At 36.5% G+C, this 26,624-nt stretch overlaps 1 protein-coding gene across 10 annotated transcripts in view; it reads left to right on the top strand.

The window, feature by feature from the left end:
- The window catches only part of PTBP3 (polypyrimidine tract binding protein 3), a 122,506-nt gene that overhangs the window by 74,807 nt on the left and 21,075 nt on the right, over window positions 1-26,624 (top strand). For all 10 annotated transcript variants that reach the window (XM_032418227.1, XM_032418225.1, XM_032418224.1 and 7 more), the window contains 3 exons: window positions 2,710-2,874; window positions 11,892-12,002; window positions 13,463-13,637. In XM_032418227.1, the coding sequence (XP_032274118.1) occupies window positions 2,710-2,874; window positions 11,892-12,002; window positions 13,463-13,637 (451 nt within the window). The remainder of the gene's footprint in view (window positions 1-2,709; window positions 2,875-11,891; window positions 12,003-13,462; window positions 13,638-26,624) is intronic.

The following is a 26,624-nucleotide window of genomic DNA, read 5'->3' as shown; positions in this document are numbered from 1 at the left end:
AAACTGTCCTATATTTGGCCAGTGGGAGCCCCTTCAGGCTGTCTCCTATGTCCTTTTGGCATGTTTCCATAATTCTTTGAATACTACTTTGCATTCTGATAAAAAAAAAAATTGGAACAAAAAAGTTGCATACTCATTTTGTGCTTTCTTTGCTCCAGCTCTAGAACTAATCATTTTTTTAGGGCACCCTAGTTCCTTTTAGTGAAGCATGCTATTTAGAAACTTATCTGCTGAATGAAACCTTGCCATTTGCAACAACATGAATGGATCTAGAGGGTATTACACTAAGTGAAATAAGTCAGACAGAGAAAGACAAATATATGATTTACTTATATGTGGACTCTAAAAAATAAGACAAATGAAAAACAAAAAACAGACTCTTAAATACAGAGAACAAACTAGTGGTTGCCCCAGGGGGCGTAGATAGGGGGGCTGGCAAAGTAGGTGAAGGGGATTAAGAAGTACAAAACTCCCAGTTATAAAATAAATAAGTCATGTAGATGAAAAGTACAGCATAGGGAGTACAGTCAGTAATATTGTACTAGTGCTGTATGGTGGCAGATGGTGACTACACTTGTGGTAAGCATTGAGTAATATATAGAATTGTCAAATCACTATGTATACCTGAAACTAGTATAATATTGTATGTCAATTATACTTGAACAACAACAAAAATAATGAAAATTAAAAGAGTAGACCTGGGGCGCCTGGGTGCCTCAGTCAGTTAAGGGTCTGCCATCGGCTCAGGTCATGATCCCAGAGTCCTGGGATCAAGCCCCATGTCAGGCTCCCAGCTCAGTGGAGAGCCTGCTTCTCCCTCTGCCTACCGCTCCCCCTGCTTGTGCTGTCTCTCTCTCTGTCAGATAAATAAATAAAATCTTTTAAAGAAAGAAAAAGTAGACCTTTCCAGGAGCCTGACAGAAGTGGGGTTTAGAATTGTGTCTGAGACATTTTCAGATTTTCGTTAAGTACATTGTGTTCAAGTGCTACTGTTTACGGTCTTCTGTGTGGCTCCAAACAAATCATTTAACTTATCTCAGACTGTTTTCTCATCTGAAAAATGGGGATAATAATCATACCTTGGGGTGCCTGGGTGGCTCAGTCAGTTAATTGCCTGACTTGGACTCAGGTCATGATCTTGGGGTCCTGGGATGGAGCCCCGCATCAGGCTCCCTGCTCATCAGGGAGTCTGCTTCTCCCTCTCCCTCTGCCCATCCCCCTGCTCCTGCTTTCTCTCTCTCTCTCTCTCAAATAAATAAATCTTAAAAAAAAAATAGTGCATACCTCATAAATTGTGAGAATTTTTTTTTTTAAAGATTTATTTATTTATTTGACACAGAGACAGCTAGAGAGGGAACACAAGCAGGGGGGAGTGGGGGAGGGAGAAGCAGGCTCCTGGCTGAGCAGGGAGCCGGATGCGGGGCTCGATCCCAGGACCCTGGGATCATGACCTGAGCCGAAGGCAGACGCTTAACGACTGAGCCACCTAGGCGCCCCTGTTGTGAGAATTAAAACGATATTTGTATAGTGAGTACTTAGAATGATGCCTGCACATAGTGTTGCATAAATATTTAATGATAAGTAAATGTTGTCTTGCTAAAAAAAAAAAAAGCTTGTCTGCCTACCCCTGCTTGGGCTTTTTCTTACATCTCATGCCAGGCTGCCCCACCATTGAATTACCTCCTTACCCCATTCAGGCCCTCATGGACCTGCTCTTCACTCAGCTTGGACTGTCTTCACTATATTAGTCCACACTATGTGGACCTTTTCCTGACTCTCTTTGGGCTCTGACACTCCGGCCCAGGCTATTCTCCTCTGGTTGTCTGTCTTACCCTTCTCATATTCCTTAGGTTCTTATGTCTAGCAGTGAGCCACCCCCACACATAGATACCTTTCATACCTTGTTTGGGCTCAGGTTCCCCTTGCCAGGCAGCCCTACCACATAGATGTTCCCCTGACATTGCTCTGGCTCTGATGCTCATGCCAGGATGCCTTCCTATAGGGATACATTCCTGACCCCCTCTGAATCACCATAGCTCCTCTCTTCCATATTTGCGTCTATCATATGCCACCCAAAGGTTTTAGAACTCAATTGTTTAGGGAGGGAAAAGGAAGAGGGACTTGAGTAGTTTTTAAGTCATCTTTAATGTTACTTTCACATTTTTTTTTCTTAATGTCATTTCAAAATTAGGAAATAAAAGGGCTCCTGGGTGGCTCAGTCAGTTGAGCATTCAACTCTTGTTTTGGCTCCGGTCATGATCTCATGGGTTGTGGGATCGAGCCCCACATCAGCTCTGTGCTCAGCACAGAGTCTGCTTGGGATTCTCTCTCTGCTCTCCCTCTGTCCCCACCCCACCCCCGTTTGCACACACACTCTCTCTCCCTCTCTCTCAAATAAATAAATCTTTAAAAAAAATTAGGAAATAAAAATCATCTCCAGATTTTCCTCTTTTTTTGCCATGTGTTTTTTTTTTTTCATTTCTTCAAGTAAATTTAAGCACTTTTCTTAAATATTGTGTCATTGTTATAAGACAGCAAGTCTTTTGAATCTTAACTGATTACAAATTTAGGATATGTGCATCTAGAGAAAGTAGATATGTATATTTTTATTTAACTATATTACTTCATAGTATTTTACATCAACTGATTTTTAGGATTCATGTAATGCTTTAATGTAACTAAAAGTTCTCATTTTGGATTGTTTTATAGAGAGCCCAAGCTGCACTGCAGGCTGTCAGTGCTGTCCCGTCGGGAAGTCTGGCCCTTCCTGGAGCTCCTACCAATGAAGGCACAATCCTACCTGGGCAGAGCCCTGTGCTCCGAATAATTATTGAAAACCTCTTTTACCCTGTTACTCTGGAAGTTCTTCATCAGGTAAAGTGGAATAATACTCTAAAGAGGTAAATGTGGGGTGCCTGGGTGGCTCAGTTGGTTAAGCGACTGCCTTCGGCTCAGGTCATGATCCTGGAGTCCCAGGATCGAGTCCCACATCAGGCTCCCTGCTCGGCGGGGAGTCTGCTTCTCCCCTGACCCTCCCCCCCCTCATGCTCTCTATCTCTCTCTCATTCTCTCTCTCTCTCAAATAAATAAAATCTTTAAAAAAAAAAAAAAAAGAGGCAAATGTGACTCCCTTTAACTTTTGATGTTTTATTATCTTTAGAGTTTTTTTGGTTGTTGATTTTGGTTGGTGTATTTGTTTAATAGTAATTTTTTTAAAAAAACCTTCAACATCCTGTTTCATGTAAGAAATAGTATCAATTAGAGATAATTTTTTTTTAAAAGACTTTATTTGAGAGAGAAGGAGAAGCAAACTCCCTGCTGAGCAGAGAGCCTGATGTGGGACTCAATCCCAGGACCCTAAGATCATGACCTAAGCATGAAAATGAACAAAGCATAGGATCCTATAAAAAACACTGGTAATAGTTATTCCTAGAAAGTAAAATCAATATAGAAAACAACTAATTTATTTCTGTTGACTCCTTACATATGAGTATTTTCATTTTAAAAACTCTGAAAGAAAGGTATGTGATAACTGCATATGTAAAATGGAAGTATCATATTAAATGCTGACTGATGGCCAACATAATTTTCATAGGCTACCCATTAATATGTCCAAACTGTTATGGTAAAAGGCACTCCACAAAATCATGGCCTACTATGAATATATTGAATTTAAGAACTGGAAACTCACTTAGTTACATAATTTTGTAGTGAATAAAACAAACTCCAGTAACTGATTAATTGAATATTGTAGAGACTAATTGAAGAGCCAGTTAGAACTCAAGCCTCCTAATATTAAGTCCAGTGTTTGTTTTGTATGCTTCTTATATTTTTAACTAATACTCCATATATATATATATCCTCAAAATGTAGGGTTACTTGGTAATCTGTATGCATGAACGTTGGCATCTAGCCCAAAAACTGCAGTTAGTTTTTGTCCTCTTTTGCTACATATTGATTCCATTTCATTATATCTGTCAACCCATATATTAAAATGTTAAAACACTAAAACATGTTATTTTCATATTTATATCTCAATATATATTGCATAGCATGATACCAAGTCAGTCCAGAATCATTTAACTGTTTTCCAAACCTTTGGATTCGCACTACTAAGTGAAGAATCATCGGGGTGTATATGTGCATGTGTATTTAAGAATTGAATTGCATTCCATCCTAGTCTCACATTTTATCAGTAAGGAAACTGGGGTCTTTAAAAGTTAAGTTACTTTCCCACAGTCATTGTACTAATTGGCAATAAAGCTCATATATTTCCCAATACAGTTCCCGTGCCATGCATGTAAATATCAAAATACACCATTTATTAGGCCTACTGTGTTCCCTATGATAGCTTTTTGCAAGCCATTTTCTAAATATATGCATTTGTGAAGTGTGTCTTAAGGAAGGGCTTTAACAGGCCAATCCATAGCCACCCTCATTCCTTAAAGTGTTCAGCAGTTGCTTAAGTGCTTGGCTTCTTGGGTCTGGTAGATTTTCTTCTCTTGTTTATCCCAGAGTGTCACTGAACACTCTGTGATCCATCAGCAGTGTTTGTTTGCTTTTATAACCGTAATGTTGAAGCTACTGCTAACTTACTCTGTTTTACAAAAGGTGTTCTTGCACCTGTGGCTCAGCATTGCCATCAAATAGCCTTAAACTTAGCTACCGTCATGTGGTCCTGTCCCATCATTCCAGTTATCGTTTCCCTGGGAAAGTAACAAACCTTGTTTCTCTCCTAAAAGATCATGGGGTCCTTCAGGGTGAAGAGGAGTGTCTGAGCGTCCTCAGTAGTAACCATGGGGGTAGGACTCTCAGACTTGCAGTTACTGCACTCCATTGTTAAATCCTTCCCATTGCTGGTGGAATAAAACCAAAGTCCTTACCAAGGCCCTTCAGGTTCCCACATGCAGACCTCTCCCCATCTCTTTAACCTCATTTCCTAATACTCTTCTGCTTATTTAGCCCCTGGCTTTTCTGGCCCTTTGACCGTTTCCCCTCTCCCCAGTTAATTCCTGTCTTAGTCCATTTCTATTTCTTAGGCCTGGAGCACTCTTCACTGAGATAGTCACTTAGTTGAATCTACATCAGTCAGTTTTCAGGTCAAATTTACCTCCTCAGTCTTTCTCTAATTACATTAAGCCCTCTCCTCCGGCACTGTATATCATTAGCCAACTAAAGTGTAGAATAGCATAATGATTAAGGATACAAGGTCTGGAGCTGGTGTTGAATCCTGACTCTATCACTTACTATCTCTATAACCCTGGGCAAGTAACTTACCCTCTCTGTATCTTTTTCTTGTATGCATTTAAAGCCCCTAGAGACGTGTACATATTAAGGTATATATTAGAAAGGTACATATTAAGTGCTCAAGAAATGTTAGCTGTAATTATCAGATGCTAGGTAATTGCATTGTAATAAACTGATCATTGCTCTTATTGTCTGGTACGTAAGATATAATTTCATAGGTAATAGCATAAAATGTGATGAATATTGTGATGGAGGAATACATGGAAGTGTGGCTTTGGTTGCTTCTATTATAATTAATTAGCAGATTATTTTATACTTTTTGCTGAAGAATTAGCATTAGCTTCACTGTTCTCTAACATTTATTGAAGCTAGTGTTTTTTCTTTAGCTCTTGGTAAGGGGATTGAGTGACTGAAATGGGAGCAGTGCTATTTCAGATGAGGAAAGTTAAGGGAGCTTTTCAATATGGCATTTGAGCAGAGGCTTGAAGTATGTGAGGATATAAGTTATGTGTACATGTGGTAGAATAATGATCTAGTTAGAAAGAACAGGAGGAACAGGAGGTGCAAAGTCCCTAAAGTGGAAGTATGCTTAATGTGTTGAAATGTCAGAAATGAGTCTATGTCATTGTAATGTAAAAAGTAGGAAAGCCATAAATGATAAGAGTCAGAGAAGGGGTTAGGATCCAGCTGATGGGAAGCTATTAGAGGATTTTGAGTAAAGGAGTAAAATGATAGATTTATGTCTCAATGGAATCACTCTTGTTGCTATGTTAAGAATAAACTAGGCATAAGTGGACAATCTTGGCATAGTCCAGATGAGAGCTGGTGGTGAGACCCACATGAGGATGTGGTCACAGGAAGTGATGATTATGGATGTATTTGGAAGGATTTGCTGATGGGTTGAGTAGATGTGGATTATGAAGAAAAAGAGGAGTAATTAAGAATGCCTTCCAAATTTTGGGTGTGAGCCTCTGGTAAAATATAGCCATCTTGTACTAAGACAGTGAAGACTGAATGAAGGGGCAAAAAGATTTGGGGCAGGGGTGGGAGGTAGTATTTTGGATGTTAAGTTTTCTATTAGGCATCCAAGTGGCAGATGTTGAATAGACAGTTGGGAAATAAGTCTGGATTGGGTATAAGAATTCAGGGCTGGAGATTTGGTTATCATCAGCATATGGGTGGTAATTAAAACCATTGGATTAGATGTCATCACCTATGGAGTATTTGTAGCTAAAGAAGGCAAATATTTATCGACTGATCCATAATGTAAATTCAACCCTGCATACTAAAAAATTTATTTGTGCACTGAAATAGTTCAAAACAATGTTCTCATATAATCCATTACTTCCAAGTACTGTTATTTATGGGGGTCTTTTGTGAATGTCCAATAGATGAATGTCTTTGGGATAAAGGACTGATCTTTTTGAATTGCAGAGCAGAGAAAAATAACTTGCAGAAAGCAATTATTATGATACTAAAAGAGTCAGTGCTAGCAATAGAAAATTCTGGTTCTTAAGTCTTACTGTTTTGTTGGGTACAAGAACTGTTTTAAACAAATTATGGCCAAAACACTTTTTACAATGAATACAAATGAACTTTTTCAGTTTCTGGTAAGTGCTACATTTATAAAAATCACCATGAAGATTAATTTTACCTGACTTTGATCTTTAGTTTTCTCTTCATCCCATTTTAAAGTTTGAAAAGATTAAAATGCATAGGAGACATCAAGAGTTGAGTCTGTGTGTTTATGTTTATGACAGAAAAATAAATATATTAGGGAAATAGAGTCAAAGAGTCAAATTATTATTGTGATCAATACTAATAAATCCATGTATATTAAACTTTGCGGAATGTTAACTTATGAAACCAAATTTGTTTAAAATTTAGTATTTTGGTAATAATGAAAATATGTTAAAAATCACACTTGAGGCATTAGCCTGGATTCCCTGATGTTGGTCCTCACTTACTTTATTCAAAAGTATCAGATTGATCTTTGTAGTTCCTCTCTCAGCAAATACAATCCAGGGGACTCTAGATAACTAACTCTCCATGCTTACCCAGTTCAGTCCATTTATATTCTGTTAGCACATTCAGTTAAAAATCACCCAGCCAAACAGCAGTCAGTGAAGATGTACATCACGGTGATGTTCAAGTTAAATGAGACAAAGAATGTAAACATTAATAAAATCTGAAAGTTGGGTGAAAATTAACTAGGCTTATGCATAATTTAGTGTAAAATTATTCCAAATTTGGGAAAAAATTTTATGATTTTACTATTTCATTAATGAGATATTTTACATCAAAAATGTTTATTTTTTTATTTTTTTAAGATTTTATTTGTCAGAGAGAGAGAGAGAACACAAGCAAGGGAAGCAGCAGGCAGAGGGAGAAGCAGACTCCCTGCTGAGCAAGGAGCCCAATGCGGGGCTCGATCACAGGACCCTGGGATCATGACCTGAGCTGAAGGCAGATGCTTAACCAGCTGAGCCACCCAGGCATCCCAATGTTTATTGTTTTTAAAAAAACTGCATGTTGCCATAATTCTCCAATCAGATCTGAGTGTAATTCTTTATCAGTTAATAATAAGCATTTACAGTGTGCCTGTTTATATGCCAAGAATTGTACTCAGTGATACAGAAATGATTAAGACTAGGTGTATACCTTCAAGGAGCTTTCAGTCTAATTAAAGGAGACAGATAGTAAACAAATGTATAGTACAATGTAAGTAAAACAAAATAAACATTTATATATGAGACCAAGAAGGGAGTAATATTCAGGAAAGAGAATTAACTCTGTTGATATTTGGGTGAGGCAGAGAATTTTCTGGTGGCATTACTTTTGAGCTGAGTTTTGGAAAAGATAAATGAAAATATACTAGGGTAGGCACAGGGTTCTAAGAAAAGGGAACACCCACATGTGTAGGCTTAGAAATTTGAAACCACTTGGTATATTTAGTCATGTTATTGGTGTAATAGACAACTGCATGTTATTGGTGTAAATAGTGTGATATAAAATATCAGGAAATGTGGTTAGAGAGGTACACTAGGGCAAAATTATATATGATATAATCTTGTACTTTAGAATACTACCTGTGGCTGCAGTAAAAAGTCTATTACTAATCCTTTAGCCAACACTCAGTTGATGCACTTATAATATTTAGACTGGGGTGTGTGTGTGTGTGACCATAGTATCACCAAAGGTGGAAATGAAGAAAATACAAGACCTTTTCCCAAGAATGCTTATATCTTGAAGAAAGATACAACATAAAATCTATATTCTTTGACAGTCAGCTGAGAAGAAGGCAAATTTGGTATTCCTTTTTTTTTTTTAAGATTTTATTTATTTATTTGAGAGAGAGAAAGACAGCATGAGTGGCGGGGGGCAGAGAAGCAGACTCCCCGCTGAGCAGGGAACCTACCACTGGGCTTGATCAGGACCCCAAGATCATGTCCTGAGCTGAAGGCAGACACTTAGCTGATTGAGCCACCCAGGCGTCCCAATTAAAAAGGGAGGACCATGGGGCACCTGGGTGGCTCAGTCATTAAGCGTCTGCCTTCGGCTCAGGTCATGATCCCAGGGTCCTGGGATCGAGCCCCGCATCGGGCTCCCTGCTTGGTGGAGAGCCTGCTTCTTCCTCTCCCACTCCCCCTGCTTGTGTTCCCTCTCTCGCTGTGTCTCTCTCTGTCAAATAAATAAATAAAATCTTCAAAAAAAAAAAAAAAAAGGGAGGACCATTTGGCTATTAAGGACACTCATAGATAGTATTTGATAATAGCAATTTGGTATTCTTTTATAAATTCTAAGAATATTATCTAGGACACACAAGTGTACTGAGGAAATGCCTGTTACAGGACCAAAATTTTCATTAAAAATACAAAACCAAATTCCTTATGTTTTTCAAAATAGCTAAATGAGAGAGATAAGATCCCAAAGTTCTAAATATGAACATAATTAAATTAGCTACATTTTTAAAGAATTTCAATAAAGAACCCTCAGACTATCTAATTTTACGTAATAACATTTTTTGGTTAGCCCTTCTAAGACAAATTGGTTCCACAAATCTTGTTGAATGCTGTTATCTCCTCTAAGAAGTGTCTGACTCTGAGCTGATAATATGTTAAAGAATATTTTGCCAAAAAATAGTATGTGGACTTTAGGATAGTTTTAATTTTATTTATTTAATTTTGAGGAGTTTAAAATATATATAAATTTTACCATTTTAACCACTTTTAAGTGTGTGGTTCAGTGACATTAAGTACACTCACATTGTTTTGCAATTATCACCAAACATATCTCCAGAAATTTTTTTATCTTCTTAAACTGAAACCCATTAAAGAATAATTCCCCATTCCCCCTTTCTCAGCCCCTGGTAACTACGATTCTACTTGCTGTCTCTGTGAATTTGAATGTTGTAGATTACTCATATAAGTGGAATCATGCATAATTTGTTATTTTGTGACTGGCATATTTCACTTAAATGTCTTCAGGGTTCATCCATGTTGTAGCATGTGTCAGAATGTCCTTCCTTTTAAAGGCTGAATAATATTCCATTGTATGTATTTACCACATTTTTGTAGATGGACATTTAGGCTGCTTCCATCTTTTGCAAATAAGGCTGTTGTGAACATGGATGTACAGATAGCTCTTTGAGTCCCTGCTTTCAGTTCTTTAGGGTTTATACTCAGAAATGGAATTGCTGAATCATATCGTAATTATATTTTTTATTTCTTCGAAGCACCACCATACTATTTTCCATAGCAGCTACACCATTTTACATTCCCACCAACAGTGCACAAGGGTTCTGTTTTCTCCACACCCTCCCCAACACTTGATATGTCTCATCCCTTTCCTTTTATTTTTATTCATAACACTTTTTTATGATGAGACATCATGTTGTTTATTACTGATGTTTTTTGTTTCTGTTTGTTTTTGATAATAGCTGTCCTAATGGGTGTGAAGTGGTATCTCATTGAGTTCTTATTTGCATTTCCCTAATGATTAGTGATGTTGAGGATCTTTTCATGTGTTTATTGGCTATTTAAGTCCTTTGCTGATTTTTATATTGGATTATTTTTGTTGCTAAATTATAGGAGTCTATACATTCTGGGTTTTAATCCCTTATCGGGTGTATGATTTATAGATACTATCTCCCGTTTTGTGGATTGCTGTTTTGCTCTGTATCTGATAGTGTCTTTTGAGCAGAAAAGTTTTACATTTTGATGAAGTAGAATTTACCTGTTTTTTCTTTTTGTTTCCTGTGCTTTAAGGTAATTATTATTTTTTAAAGATCTTATTTATTCATTCATTCATTCATTCATTCATTCATGTATGAATGAATGAGAGAGGGAGTCCAAAGCAGACTCCCCACTGACCCATTGAGTGCAGAGCCCCATGCGGGACTTGAGCCACAATCAAGAGTCGGACGCTCAACTGACTCAGCCACCCAGGCACCCATAGGGTATTTATTATTGATCACTCTTTGTGATAAATACAAGGGAAGACCATTTGGCTATTAAGGACACTCATAGATAGTATTTGATAATAGCAAATTCTTAACCAGCATAGGGAATACTTACCTTTTTATTTTTAGAAGTAGAAGGACAGATTTCTGGCTTAGGAAGATCCAAATTTAAGTTGGGATGTCAGGGGAAAACAAAGCGCATTGTAGTAACCCTGGCCAGGAACCTTTGTGGTGGTGGAATAGAGGAAGTATTTTAAGAGCATTGGTAGCCAGGGATCTGTCAGGAAATCATCCCCACACTCTGTGTATTCCCCTTTTCCAAAGACACTTCAGAGAGGCCTTCTTTGACCATTCTTGCGCCTTCCCAACTTGCATTCCAGTTCACTCTCATGCCTTTTCCTTTTATTTTTATTCATAACACTTTTTTATGATGAGACATTATGTTGTTTATTTATGGTCTATCCTTTCTCAGGGCAGAGACTCTTGTTATTCACCGCTGATTTCCCAGGGCTTAGAACAGTGCTCTATGAATATTGAATGAATTAATAGAGCAGCCTCTAGAGGAACATTTTGAGTTTCTCTGCCTATAAAAATCTCGAGAAATAGATGCTGATTCTCAAGGTGAAATAGTTGATCCATAGGACTCTTCCACTTTATTTGTACGCTTTGTAACACCATTATCTCATAACACTAATTAATTCCTATTGTAGTATCATGTTTTTAGTACTGTGCCATTTATGACAGACTGTAAAATAGGTTAAATACTTGAGTGCCTGTTGTCAGGCACTGTGTCAGGCACTGTTTTAAGCCATGCATGGTTGTAAGTCATTTTTGTACCAACAGTTTTTTTGTTTAAGATTTTATTTATTTATTTGTCAGAGAGAGCGAGTGGGCACAACAGGGGGAGCGGCAGGCAGAGGGAGAGGGAGACTCCCCGCTGAGCAAGGAGCCCGATGCGGGGCTCCATCCCAGGACCCTGCGATCTTGACCCAAGCCGAAGGCAGATGCTTAACCAACTGAGCCACCCAGGAGTCCCTGTCCCAACAGTTTTAATAGAGGAGATTATTTTCATTTAAAAATGGAATTCATGAATCGAGTTGTACTTATAAAGGTACATTAGCCAACTTTTTCCTTAGATTTAACCTGATTTCCTTAGATTTAACCTAATGTGAACTTTTTCCAGATATTTTCCAAATTTGGCACAGTCTTGAAGATTATCACCTTTACAAAGAATAATCAGTTTCAAGCCTTGCTTCAGTATGCTGACCCAGTGAATGCACATTATGCCAAAATGGTAATTATGATCTTTTTTCATTTTTCATTTGTTAATCAGTCACTTCAGTGATACCAAAGAATGCCATCATGTCTTCTCCCTTGTTGCAGTTCATTATGTTTTTAATTATAGTATACATAATATAAAATTTACTGTTTTTAAATGCACTGTTCCATATGCTTTTTAAAATAATAAGCTAAAAATTACTTTCTTCATATGAAATGGTTTCAGATCATTTATCACTTCTCAGATCCCTGGCTCTCATTTCTGTCATATTTAAAGTCTAGAGTGGAGCACAGTATTCCTGATAAAATCTGACTAATAAAGTAGAATTACCTTTGTCTTTGTGTCTTCATTTTCTTCTATTAAATTAGCCCAAAGATTGGTTGATTTCACTATTTTTGTAACCATATTTACTATTGAATTTTGTTGAGCTCTGAATTAGTGAAGATACTACATTTTAGGAAGTTTGCTGCTATTGGTTTATATTGTCTTTTTTTTTTTTTTAAGTACACGAGTGCTTGACTTTTGACAAGATATAAAATTTCATATTCAATTTGGTTATGTTTGACCCATGTCCTACTGAGATCTATTCCTAACCCTAATTCTGTCTTGTATCAGTATCTGAATTATTTCTAATTTCTTTTCAAAGATAGGGACTAAGGTTTTTAGTAGTTTTATGTACACTGTCTACCTCTTGATTAGGAATATAGACTTTATATTTGCTGGTACCCTTTGCCTGTATATATTATTTTATACCATTATGATGTACTCATCAGTAACTGTTATTAAAAGTGTTTTTTGTATATTTGCATTTTCTTATGTGTTTTGGTTTCTGATTTCTGTTTTTACAAATTTGAGCATTTGTGCAAGTCAAGTGGCTACAAATACCCCTTTGATAAATTTTCATTATTGTGAAGGGAGGGATTGCTGATCTTTGGTCTTGTATCAGAACTGACTGCAAAATTTCCCTCAGATTATTATTCCAACTATTATAAAATAAATTTACAAGAGGAAAAAAACAAGAGATAGAAACTTCAGATGTTGTGGTTCTGACAAATTCCCTTTACAAAGGCTTTATTTCATCTTAACCTATATAAAGTATATTAAAAATTAAGATGAAATATAAAATCACATCATCTTTAAACCTTTGTTGTGGACAAAATAATCATAATGGTAGCTAGTACGATGCTCAATAATGTATGATATTTTCCCAAGCTTTTACATTTCTCTTCTTTCATTTGATCTTACCACAGGCAAGATAGGGATTATTATAACGTTGTGAAAAACTGAGATTTTCTTTTTCTTTCTCTCACGTTCACATAGTGAATGACAGAGGTAAAAGTAAACACAGGTCTTTGGCTTTTAGTCCATTGCTCTCTGCTTTACACTTGATTGCCACTCTGTGTCAAAGTGGAGACTACTTGATTTATCAGTGTTGTTGTCTTGCAAAACATCAGTCCCTTTCTTACATGCTTTAGGCTCTGGATGGCCAGAATATCTATAATGCATGCTGCACTCTGCGTATTGACTTCTCCAAGCTCACCAGCCTTAATGTGAAATATAATAATGACAAAAGCAGAGACTTCACTCGTTTAGACCTTCCTACTGGTGATGGACAGCCATCCCTTGAACCCCCTATGGCTGCTGCTTTTGGTGAGTAAGTTCCATTTTGGGTACAAAGCAAGTTTTCTGAAGTTACAAGTTTATTAATCCATGTGTATCATCCTTTTTCTTCTTAGATTCTCTCAGAATTTCTAAAGGAAAGAAAAAAGTCTTGGAACAGATTCTGTCCATTAATTAAATCTTAATATTAGTAGATTCTATTAGTTGGCAAAACAAATGAATATCTAAAATTGAGTTAAAAATTTATTTTCTAGCATTAATCTTACACATTCTTTTATAAGCCATACAACCATTTGCTTCAAATTAATAGTCTTACATATTAACATTGCTTTGAATGTGTTGATTTATAGCCACAGAATATTGATGTACGTGCTCTTGAGAGAAATACTTATTTCAAGTAGTGGTATTTTAAAACAAGGGCCTAAATTAGTGCCCTTTATGTAAATGGCATAATTCCATAGAAATCCTCTTCTACTCAAAGAGGAGGATTTATTTTATTTTGTTTGGTTTTTTAAATATCTAAACTCCTGTCTACCTTAAATTTGTGTGAAGTTGCATTTTTTTCATTAATAAAAATACAGCCTTCTGAATTGTCTCTGCAAATACTGCTTTGAAGAGCTTTTTTCTTTTATTTAAAATTAGTTATCAGTAGATTTATACTTTTAAAACAAAAAAGGAAGAAGCAGTGGATGGCTCAGTTGGGTATATCATTAGGTTAATGTATGATACTTTTTGGTTTTGCAACCCTCAAAAGTGTGGTTTATTATCTAGATAAAGTATTACATTTTATTACCCATTGTGATTGGTTTCCCTTTCCCAAGTGACACCATGAAATATTGCTCATTGAGACCTTAAGTGGTATTTAGTCCATCTTTATTTTATAGGTGAGAAAAAGGAATCTTTTGCCGAATGTCCAGAATTTTCTGGAAAATAGTTTGTAACTTTATTTTCAAGTAAAAACTTTTTGTTAATTTATAACTGGAAAAGCCAGGTGACTAGTTCAGTTCATGTTCCTGCATTGTTAAAGTTTTTGTCTTGGTCTAACCAGATTTTTGTGTCATAATATTTGTTACCAGCCTTTACTTAGCATGTCCGATTTGGCAGAGCCCAAAGGTCTTTGTAATCACAATTTCAGTAATACGTGATAGTAATTGAGGCTGTCATTCAAGTTTACCAAAACATGGCTATCAAATGCAGAACTGGACTTATTCCAGTGATTGAATATATACTGTTGATGTAATTAATGTCATACACTATGGGAGGAGGAGGTTTTAAAATATGTTCAAGAATTTTGGTTTCTGAATATAAAATATCAGAATATTAACATCCTTTTTTATTATTTTAATCTCGTTGCAAAGTAATGTCTACATCTTGAGATAACTCATTCATCAACAGAGAATAATAATACTTTTTTGAGTATTATGTGAATGTTTACTCTGCTTATCACTAATATTTGACATGGTTCACTATTCCCTTCTTTTTTTCTCTTGGCTTCTGCAGTACCACTCTCCTGACTTTTTCCTACCTCACTATCTGTTTTTGTTTTTTTTTTAAAGGTTCTTTACATCTCCTAGGGTTAAGTCGTAAGCACTCTGTCCGTTTTTAGTGATATACATTATACCATTAGAAAAGCTTCTAAAATATGCAAATATATTTCTTAACACCCATGTAGTTATCACCCAGGTTAAGAAATAATATATTTATACATCCTGAAGAAGCGCTCTTTGTATGTTCCCTCCCTCCCTGCCCCGAGATGATCAGTCTAAAGTGATGGTAATCATTCTTTTGCTTTTCTGCTTTTTCCTTGTGTTTTTCTTACCACGCATTATGCAGCCTTAAGTGCTAATTTAAACATTTTTTCTTCCTTTATTTAGAATTTTATGTAAATGGCATCATGCTCTTCATCTTTTGTGACTTGTGATTCATCCATATTTATATATGTGGCTGTTGCTTATTCATTCTCAGTACTGTCAAGTGTATAGATACCCATTGTATGAATATATCACAGTTTGTTTATCCATTCCTCTGTTGATAGACATTTGGGTTGTTTTAGCTTGAGGCTATTATGGACAATGATGCTATGAGATTTTCTTGATCACCCATGAGGTTGAACATGTTTTTATTTATAGGCCATTCTCCCTTACGAATTTTCTCTAACTTTGTTGCCATTTTTTTGTGTTTGGTTTCTTGTTTTTTCTTGTTTTCTTTTTGTGGAAATTTTTTTTTTTTTTTAAGATTTTATTTATTTATTTGACAGAGAGACACAGTGAGAGAGAGAACACAAGCAGGGGGAGCAGGAGTGGGAGAAGCATGCTTCTTGCCAAGCAGGGAGCCTGATGTGGGGCTCGATCCCAGGACCCTGGGATCATGACCTGAGCCGAGGGCAGATGCTTAACGACTGAGCCACCCAGGTGCCCCAATTTTTTTTTTTTTTAGATTTTATTTATTTATTTGACAGAGAGAGACACAGCAAGAGAGGGAACACAAGCAGGGGGGTGGGAGAGGGAGAAGCAGGCTTCCCGCTGAGCAGGAAGCCCAATGTGGGCCTTGATCCCAGGACCCCATGATTATGACCTGAGCCGAAGGCAGACGCTTAACAACTGAGCCACCCAGGTGCCCGGGAATTTTTAAATATATATCCTACCTACTAGTCCTTTGTTAGTTACATGTGTTGCAAATAGTTTCTTCCATTTTTTGGCTTACTGGTTTATTCTTGTCATGGTATTTTTATTTAGTCATATTTGTTTGCCATTTCCTTTATATTTGTGTTTTTTATGTCTTGCTTAAGAAATCCTTTGTTGCCAACCATAAGAAATTCTTAATCATAGGAAACAAACGGAGGGTTGCTGGAGGGGAGCAGGGTAGGGGGATGGGGTAACTGGCTGATGGACATTAAAGAGGGCACGTGATGTAATGAGCACTGAGTGTTATATAAGACTGATGAATTACTGACCTCTGCCTCTGAAACCAATAATACATTACATGTTAATTAAAAAATAATAAGTTTTTTTTTAAAGTTGAAGTTAGTACGTTAGGAACAAGAAAGGTTATAAAAAGGGATAGACACCTACGTATTATTTAATATGCCAAATCACTGCTGAATTCAGAGAAAGGTCTATACATTAAACAAAATCATTAGCTGTTAGCATAGGCCATTGAGCTACAAAGCCAAGGAAAATGTATTTAGTTTAGAAGCCAGAGTTTAGTACCACTGCTTGATAGGGGTTGGGAAGCTGTTACAAATTACCAAGAAACCCACTTTTGCAGATGACCTGAAAAAAATGTGGATTTTTTCCCCCAAAAGGATCTAGGTCTGCTTTTAGTAACCTTGAAAACTGTGTTTGGAACTGAATTAATGAATTCAGTTCAAGACTGAATGAATGAGGGGCGCCTGGGTGGCTCAGTCATTAAGCGCTCCCTTCGGCTCAGGTCATGATCCCAGGGTCTTGGGATCCAGCCCCGCATCGGGCTCCCTGCTCCGCGGGAAGCCTGCTTCTCCCTCTCCCACTCCCCCTGCTTGTGTTCCCTCTCTCGCTGTGTCTCTCTCTGTCAAAAAATAAATAAAATCTATTAAAAAAAAAAAAAGACTGAATGAATGAATCAGTGACTAAAACCAAGTTTTTTTTTCTTTATCATTATTTTCATTGTTCAGTAGACACAGATTAATGAACTGTAGCTTCATCATTTAACTGGCTGTGTGACTTTGAGCAAGTTGTGGAACCTCTTGGATATCCCAGTTTCTACATTGGTAAAATGCTGATAATAAAGAAATGTATCTCCTGGGGCGCCTGGGTGGCTCAATCGTTAAGCGCCTGCCTTCGGCTCAGGTCGTGATGCCAGGGTCCTGGGGTCAAGCCCCGCGTTGGGCTCCCTGCTCGGCAGAGAGCCTGCTTCTCCCGCTGCCTGCCGCTCCCCCTGCTTGTGCTCTCGCTTTCTCTCTCTAGTGCTCTCTCTCTCTCAAATAAACAAAATCTTAAAAAAAAAAAAAAATGTGTCTCCAAAAAAAAAGAAGAAAAAGAAATCCTTTGTTACCCTGACAGAGATATATACTTATATTCTAAAGTTTATAGTATTTTAGTAATTCTATTTTGAAATAATTTAAGTTGCAAGAATAGTACAAAGAATTCCCTTATAACCAGAATTATCCAGATTCCTCAATTCACATCATCTCACATTTACTTCATTATCTCTCTGATTATATTGAGGGGGTGGGTAGTTATTTTTTCTTTTTCCCCTGAATATTGGAGAGTAAGTTGCAGGCACGATGCCTCTTTACAAAAACTCAGTGTATATTTTCTAAGAACAAGGATGTTCTTACCTAAACACAGTTCAGTTAATCAAAATCAGGAAATTAGCATTCGTACAATACCATTATCTAATCCATAGACCTTTTAAAAATTTCACCTATTGCAAAAGTGGTAATGTTCTTTATAAGAGAATATTTTCTGGTAAAGATCCAAACCAGTATCAGGTTAATTTATTTGGCATGTCTCTTTAGAGTCCTTTAATTTGGAACATTTCCTCATTCTTTGTCCTTTGTGATCTTTGCATTTGTGAAGATTTCAGGTTGGGTATTTCAGAATGTCTCTCAATTTGAGTGTCTGGTGTTTTAGCTTAAACAGTGTTGCCTTTTTGTCAGTTGATAAATCAGGAGACACATGATGTCAGTGTATCCATTTCCTGGTGATACTAACTTTGATCACTTAATTAAGGTGGTTTCTGCCAAGTTTCTTCCCAGTACAATTACTGTTTTTCTCTGTTATTAATTTATAGGGTGATACATTGAGACTATATAAATAGACTATTCTTCATCACTTTTCACTCTTTAATTTTATCATCCATTGCCAAAATTTGTTGTTAAACTGTGATGGCTACCTTATTGGAGATTTGTTAATGCCGTCCTTCCTTCGACACTTATTAGCTGGGATTTTATTAAAAGGACTTTTTTCTTATCACCACTTCCTTCCGTCCTTCATTCATTCATTCATTTTGAATAAATTTAATACATAACACTGTGTGAATTTAAGGTGTATAACAAGCTACTTTGATACATTTATATATTGTAATGATTGGTGATGTAGTGATGTATATATTATATGACATAATTATAGTATAATAATGTCTATATTTGTTATACTGTGCATTAGGTGTATATGGCTTATTTAGTACTTATTTGTTTTTTCATGTCAGTATGGTCTTAGAGATTCTTACTTTATTCTATAGGTTTTGTACTATTATTTTTCATTTTATGTTCAACCTTCCCAGGTTTGGCTAGCAGGAGCCCTTTCACACTGGCTTTTGTTGCCTTTGACATATCCCTATCATCATTTGAACACTTCCTGACTCTCTGGCTGAAGATATTTCAGATCTTCTTTACCTTCCCTGTTTAGTGCTGCAATTGGCTACTTCAGTGAGTCCTAGTTCCTTTTAGTGGGAAATGGTATTTTGAAATCAATATCCAGGCATTAGATGAGCTCATTGTTAATAGGAGCATCATTGCTTCTAGGCATTTTGAATGAACATTACTGGGATATGTGTGTATGTGTATTTCATAAATATATTTCTCTGTGTGTGCTTCATAAGCGTATGTCACCATGTGGTTAAAAACCCACAAATTTTAACTAATACCTCCAATTCCAACCCAGCACCCTTTTCATACTATTGTCTCCCTACTTCAAGAATGAGATATCTAGTTTCGATTAGTCTCACCGTGTTTACTTATTTGCTCAATCCTGTAATACACAAAGAATGGCTTCAGAGTTGTTAACACATACTAATTAACTTCAGCTGAATATTTGCTTAAATAGTTTCCTGGGCCTTGTTCATGGGTCTGTTTATTCTTTCCTTTGTCGTCACCACAGGGCTCAATATCTGATAGAGTAAATCTCTTCACCTTATTCTTCAAGAGTATCTTGGTAGTTCTTGATCATCGTTACCTATGAATTTTAGAATGAGCTTGTCAAGTCCTCAAAAAAAAAAGCTATTGGGGTTTCCATTGGATTACATTGACTTTATAAATCACTTAGAAGATAATTGACATCTTTAAAGTAGAGTCCTCCAGTCTTTGAACATTGTACATCCCTCCATTTTTTTTGAATGTTCATTAATGTCTTTCCAGAGAATTTGGTGACTTTTCTCCATAAATGTTTCCACGCTTTGTTAGATTTATTCCTCAGAATCATACTTCTTAGATTTCTAATTCTAGACCTACTATTTATAATCTGTGTGACTTTGGGCAAATTGCTTAACTGCTCTCCACTTTTGTTTCTTCATATGTGAAATGAGCATAATAACAGTACTCAAATGGTAGGCTTGTGATAAATATTAAATGTGCTAATGTACATAAAGAGTTTAGAATGGTGCCTGGAATAAATGCAGTGTAAGTTTCAGTGATCATTGTTACTTCACTGTTGCTAATATAGAAATGCAGTCTTGTTGTTTCTTGATTTTATATTTAGCAACCTTGATAAAAACATATTCCTTATTTCTTTTTCTAAGTTCTTATTTTCTTTTTCCCTACATTAGGAAGATACACTGAACTTCTAAAATTTATATAGAAATGGAAAAGGAAGCTATCTAGAATAGTCAAAGTAATTTAAAAGAATCTTTTTAAGTGCAAGACTTAATGTAAAGCTGCAGAAATCAAGCTAGTTTGGTAGTATAAAAAGGATAGTTAATATAGATTTACATTAATGGAGCAGAATACAGAGTATAGAAATAGACCCATACATATCTAATTTGCTGATTTTTCAACAAGTAAAATTCCATAGGGAAAGAAAATCTTTCAACATGTTTTTGGACAAGTAAATATTCATATTAGAAAAAATAAGCATTTTTTCCATATCTTGTACAGTTTGTCAAGACAAATTGACTTGAAGTGGATCTTTAGACCTATAATGTAAGATTTAAACCTGTACAACTTCTACAAGAAAAAATAGGAAAAAATCTTTGCAACTTGGGATAGACAAAGGTTTCTTAGAACACAAAAAACACAAACCAAAAAAGGAAATAATTTATGTATTGTTTATCAAACATTAGAAGTTTCAGTGCTTGTGGTATATTCAAAGTGCTGAATAGGAAAAACCTGGAGCAAAGAATACTCTACCTGGCAAAGCTATCATTCAGAATAGGAGAGAGAGTTTCCCAGACAAACAAAAACTAAAGGATTCATGACCACTAAACCAGTCCTGCATGAAATATTAAAGGGGACTCTTTGAGTGGAAAGGAAAGACCAAAAGTGACGGTATAAAGGTAGGAAACACAAAAGCAGTAAAAATGAATATTTCTGTAAAAAATCAGTCAAGGAAATCACACATATAAAAGGATGTAATATAATAACATATATTTAAAACATAGGGAGGAGAACTTGACCAATTGTCAACTTAATATATACTGCTATGCAGGAGAGGTTGTATACAAACCTAATGGTAACAGTATATAAAAAACCACTAATTGGGGCGCCTGGGTGGCTCAGTCGGTTAAGCGACTGCCTTCAGCTCAGGTTATGATCCCAGGGTCCTGGGATCAAGCCCCACATCGGGCTCGCTGCTCAGCGGGGAGCCTGCTTCTCCCTCTGCCTGCCGCTCCCCCTGATTGTGCTCTCTCTCTCTCTGACAAATAAAATCTTTAAAAAATAAAATAAAAATAAAAAAACCACTAATAAACATGCAAAGAATAAAGAGAAAGAAATCCAAATATATCACTAAAGAAAATGAGCAAAACATGAAAGAGAAGAACAAAGGATCAGAGAAAATCTTCAGAAACATCCACAAAACAAGTAATAAAATGGCAATAAACACAGATCAATAATTACTTTGAATGTAAATGGAGTAAATGCTCCAATCACAACACATATGGATTTAAAAACAATGGATTTAAAAACAAGACCTATCTATATACTGCCTACAGGAGACTCATTTTTACCTAAGCACACGTGCAGATTGAAAGTAAAGGGAAGGAGAAACATCTTTCATGCAAATGGTTGTCAAAAGAAAGCCAGAGTAGCAATACTTATATCACACAAAATAGACTTTAAAACAAAGACTATAACAAGAGACAAAAAAAGGATGCTAGAAAATTTAAAAGGGGACAGTCCAACAAGAAGATACAAAAATTTTAAATATTTATGCACCCAGCATAGAGGCACCCAAATACATAAAATAATAACAAACATAAAGGAACTAATCGATAGTAATAGAATAATAGTAGGGGACTTTAACACCCCACTTACACCAATAGACCAATCATCTAAACAGAGAACAAGGAAATATAGTGGGTTTGTAGAACACAGTGAAACAGATGACTTTAACAGATATATTCAGAATATTCCATCCTGAAGCAGCAGAATGCACATTCTTTTCGGGTGCACATGGAACATTCTCCAGGATAGACCACATACTAGCCCACAAAACAACAAATTCAAGATCTAAATCATACCTCACATGTGGTATTATTGTGCACATACCTACAATGCTACGAAACAAGAAGTCAACCACAAGAAAAAATCTGGAAAGATCATAAATACATGGAGGTTAAATAACATGCTAGTAAACAATGAATGGGTCAACCAGGAAATAAATTTTTAAAAGTACATGGAAACATGATAATGAAAACACAGCAGTCCAAAACCTCTGAGATGCAGCCAAAGTGGTTCTAAGAGGGAAGTAATGCAGGCCTACCTTAGGAAGCAAGAAAATTTTCATATAAATGACCTAAGCTTACACCTAAAGGAGCTAGAAAAGGATAACAAACAAAACCTAAAACCAGCAGAAGGAAGGAAATAATGAAGATGAGGGCAGAAAAAATGATACAGAAACTAAAAAAGTAGAACAGATCAATGAAACCAGGAGCTGGTTCTTTGAAAAAAAATCAATAAAATTAATAAACCTCTAGCCAGACTTGTCAAGAAAAAAAGAGAAAGGACTCAAGATCACAAATGAGAGAGAAGAAATAACCAACACCAAAGAAATACAATTATAGGAGAATATTATGAAAAACTATATGCCAACAAATTGGACAACCTAGAAGAAATGGATAAATGCCTAGAAACATAAAATGTCAAAACAGAAACAGGAACAAATAGGAAATTTGAGCAGACTGATAACCAGCCAAGGAACTGAATCAGTAATCAAAAAACTCGCAACAAACAAAAGTCCAAGACCAGACGGCTTCATAGGTAATTTCTACCAAACATTTAAAAAAGAGTTAATACCTGTTTTTCTCAAACTATTCCAAAAAATAGAAGAGGAAGGAAAACCTCTATATTCATTTTATGAGACCAACATCATTCTGATACCAAAACCAGATAAAGACACCACTAAAAAAGAGATCTACAGGGCAATATCCGTGATGAACATGGATGCAAAAATCCTCAGTAAAATACTAGGGGCACCTGGGTAGCTCAGCTGGTTAAGTGTCCAACTCTTGACTTCAGCTCAGGTCATGATCTCAGACTTGTGAGATCAAGCCTCGCATCAGGCTCCTTGGTCAGCATGGAGTCTGCTTGGGATCCTCTGCCCCTCCTACTTGTGCACATTCGTGTGCGCACGCACACGCTCTCGCTCTCTCTCTCAAATAATAAAATAAATAAGTCTTTTTAAAAAAATCCTCAGTAGGGGCACCTGGGTGGCCCAGTAGGTTAAGTGTCTGCTTAATTATTACCTGAAAGTAATATTACACTGTATGTTAACTAACTGGAATTAAAATAGAAACTTAAAAGTTTCAGTGCTTGAAAGATCAAGAAAATCAAAAGCAGGTTATAGACTTGAAGAAAAACCTTTTCAACACATATATCAAATTAGATCAAGTTATATGAAGACCACTTATAGCTCAATAATAATAAACTAAGAAAAAGTGCACAGAAGATTTGAAGAAATACTTTACAAAAGATGGTGTATGAAGGACAAGCACGTGAAAAGATGCTCAAAATCTCTAGTCATCAGGGAAATGGAAATTAAAATCACTATAAGACTGCATGCCCATTAGAATAGCTACATTTTACAAAGTTTACTGTACTGAGGATGTGGACCGTCTTTCACTGCGTACTGTGTAAAATTTAGCAATGACACTTTGGAAAAGAGTTGGGCAGTTTCTTTAAAACTTAAATGTGAGCCTACACTGTGACCCAGTCATTCTTCCTGATCATTTGCCCAAAGTTCATGTCCACACAGATATTTGTGCAGAAATGTTCATAGCAATTTTATTTATAATGACTGAAATCTAGAAATACTCTATTATAGGTGAATGGATAAAGTATAGTTTATCCACATGATGAAATACTATTTAAATACAGAGGAATAAATCAGTAAGGAAAATAGGATTATTTTGAATGAGGGAAGCCAACAAAACATTTTTCTGAATGAAAGAAACCAGATTTTTAAAAGACCATCTATAGTATGATTCTGTTTATGTGTAATTCTGAAAAATGCAAATTAATCTATAGTGACAGAAAGCAGATCAATGGTTGCCTGGGGACAGGGTTTGGAGAGAGATGGATTGCAAAGGGACACAAGGAAATTTTTGAAATGATGAAATGTTATCTAGGTTGTGATGATAGTTTCACATGTTTTAAATATATGTCAAAACTTAAAGACCCCACTGAAAAGGAGAATTACAGACCAATATCCGTGATGAACATGGATGCAGAAATTCTTACCAAGATACTAGTAATAAGATCCAACAGTACATTAAAAGGATTATTGACCACGACCAAATGGGATTTATTCCTGGGCCACAAGGCTGGTTCAACATCCGCAAACTAATCAATGTTATACACCACATTAATAAAGGAAAGGACAGGGGTGCCTGGGTGGCTCAGTCGTTAAGCGTCTGCCTTCGGCTGAGGTCATGATCCCAGGGTCCTGGGATTGCGCCCCGCATCAGGCTCCCTGCTCAGTGGGAAGCCTGCTTCTCCCTCTCCCACTCACCCTGCTTGTGTTCCTCTCTTGCTGTGTCTCTCTCTGTCAAATTAATAAATAAAATCTTTTTAAAAAAATAAAGGAAAGGACAAGAACCATATGATCCTCTCAATAGATGCAGAAAAAGCATTTGACAAAATAGAGCATGTTTCTTGATAAAAACTCTCTGTGCCATGTAGGGATAGAGGGAACATACCTCAATATCATAAAAGCCATATATGAAAAACCCACAGCAAATATCATACTCAGTGGGGAAGAACGGAGAGCTTTTCCACTAAGGTCAGGAAGAGGACAGGGATGTCCATTCTCACCACTGTTGTTCAACTTGGTAGTGGAAGTCCTGGCCTCAGCAGTCAGACAACAAAAAGAAAAGCATCCAAATGGCAAGAAGAAATCAAACTTTTACTCTTCACAGATGACATAATACTCTAGAAAATCCAGAAGACGCCACACACAAAAAAATGCCTAGAACTGATACAGGAATTCAGCAAAGTCACAGGATAGAAAATGAATGCACAGAAGTCAGTTGCATTTCTATACACTAACAATGAAGCAGAAGGAGGAGAAGTAAAGGAATTGATCCCATTTACAATTGCACGAAATACCATAAGATACCTAGGAATAAACCTAACCAAAGAGGCAAAGGACTGTACTCAGAAAACTATAGAATACTCATGAAAGAAACTGAGGAAGATACAAAGAAAAGGAAAAACATTCCATGCTCACAGATTGGAAGAACAGATATTGTTAAAATGTCTATGCTACCCAAAGCAATCTATACATTAAATGTAATCCCTATCAAAATACCATCAACATTTTTCACAGAGCTGGAACAAACAACCCTAAAGTTTGTATGGAACCAGAAAAGATCCCGAATAGTCAAAGAAATGTTGACAGAGAAAACCAAAGCTGGAGGCTTCACAATCCCAGACTTAAAGCTCTATTATAGAGCTGTGATCATCGAGACAGTATGGTACTGGCACAAAAACAGACATATGGATCAATGGCACAGAATAGAGAACCCAGAAATGGCCCCTCAACTTTATGGTCAACTAATCTTCGACAAAGCAGGAAAGAACATCCAGTGGAAAAAAGACAGTCTTTTCAACAGATGATGTTGGGAAAATTGGACAGCCACATGCAGAAGAATGAAACTGTGCCATTTTCTTACAACATATACAAAAAAAAGACTCAAAATGGATGAAAAACCTAAATGTGAGACAGGAATCCATCAAAATCCTAGAGAAGAACACAGACAGCAACCTCTGTGACCTCAGCCGCAGCAACTTCTTGCTAGACACAACTTCAAAGGCAAGGGAAGCAAGGGTAAAAATGAACTATCGGGACTTCATCAAGATAAAAAGCTTTTGCACAGCAAAGGAAACAGTCAACAAAACCAAAAGACAACCGATAGAATGGGAGAAGATATTTGCAAATGACGTATCAGATAAAGGGCTAGTATTCAAAATCTATAAAGAACTTACCAAACTCAACACCTAAAAAACAAAAAATCCAATCAAGAAATGGGCAGAAGTCATGAACATTTCTCCAAAGAAGACATACAAATGGCTATCAGACACATGAAAAAATGCTCCACATCACTCAGCCATCAGGGAAATACAAATAAAAAACCACAGTGAGATACCACCTCATACCAGTCAGAATGGCTAAAATTAACAAATCAGGAAACAATAGATGTTGGGCGAGGATGAGGAGAAAGGGGAACCCTCTTACACTATTGGTGGGAATGCAAACTGGTGCAGCCACTCTGGAAAACAGTATGGAGGTTTCTTAGAAAGTTAAAAATAGAACTACCCTACCACCAGCAGTTGCACTACGAGGTATTTATCCAAAAGATACAAACAGTGATTCGAAGGGGCACATGCACCCCAATTTTTATAGCAGCAGTGTCCGCAATAGCCAAACTCTGGAAAGAGCCCAGATGTCCATCGACAGATGAATAGATAAAGAAAAGGTGGGATATATACACAATGGAATATTACTCAGCCATCAAAAAGAATGAAATCTTTGCATTTGCAACGACGTGGATGGAACTAGAGAGTATTATGCTAAGCGAAATAAGTCAAAGAAAGACAAATAC

The sequence above is a fragment of the Phoca vitulina genome, unplaced genomic scaffold (genome assembly GCF_004348235.1).
Source record: "Phoca vitulina isolate PV1807 unplaced genomic scaffold, GSC_HSeal_1.0 scaffold21, whole genome shotgun sequence".
In the NCBI taxonomy this organism is placed as follows: domain Eukaryota; kingdom Metazoa; phylum Chordata; class Mammalia; order Carnivora; family Phocidae; genus Phoca; species Phoca vitulina.
Note: the sequence above shows the minus strand (reverse complement) of the source record. Positions and strands in the feature narration are given on the sequence as shown.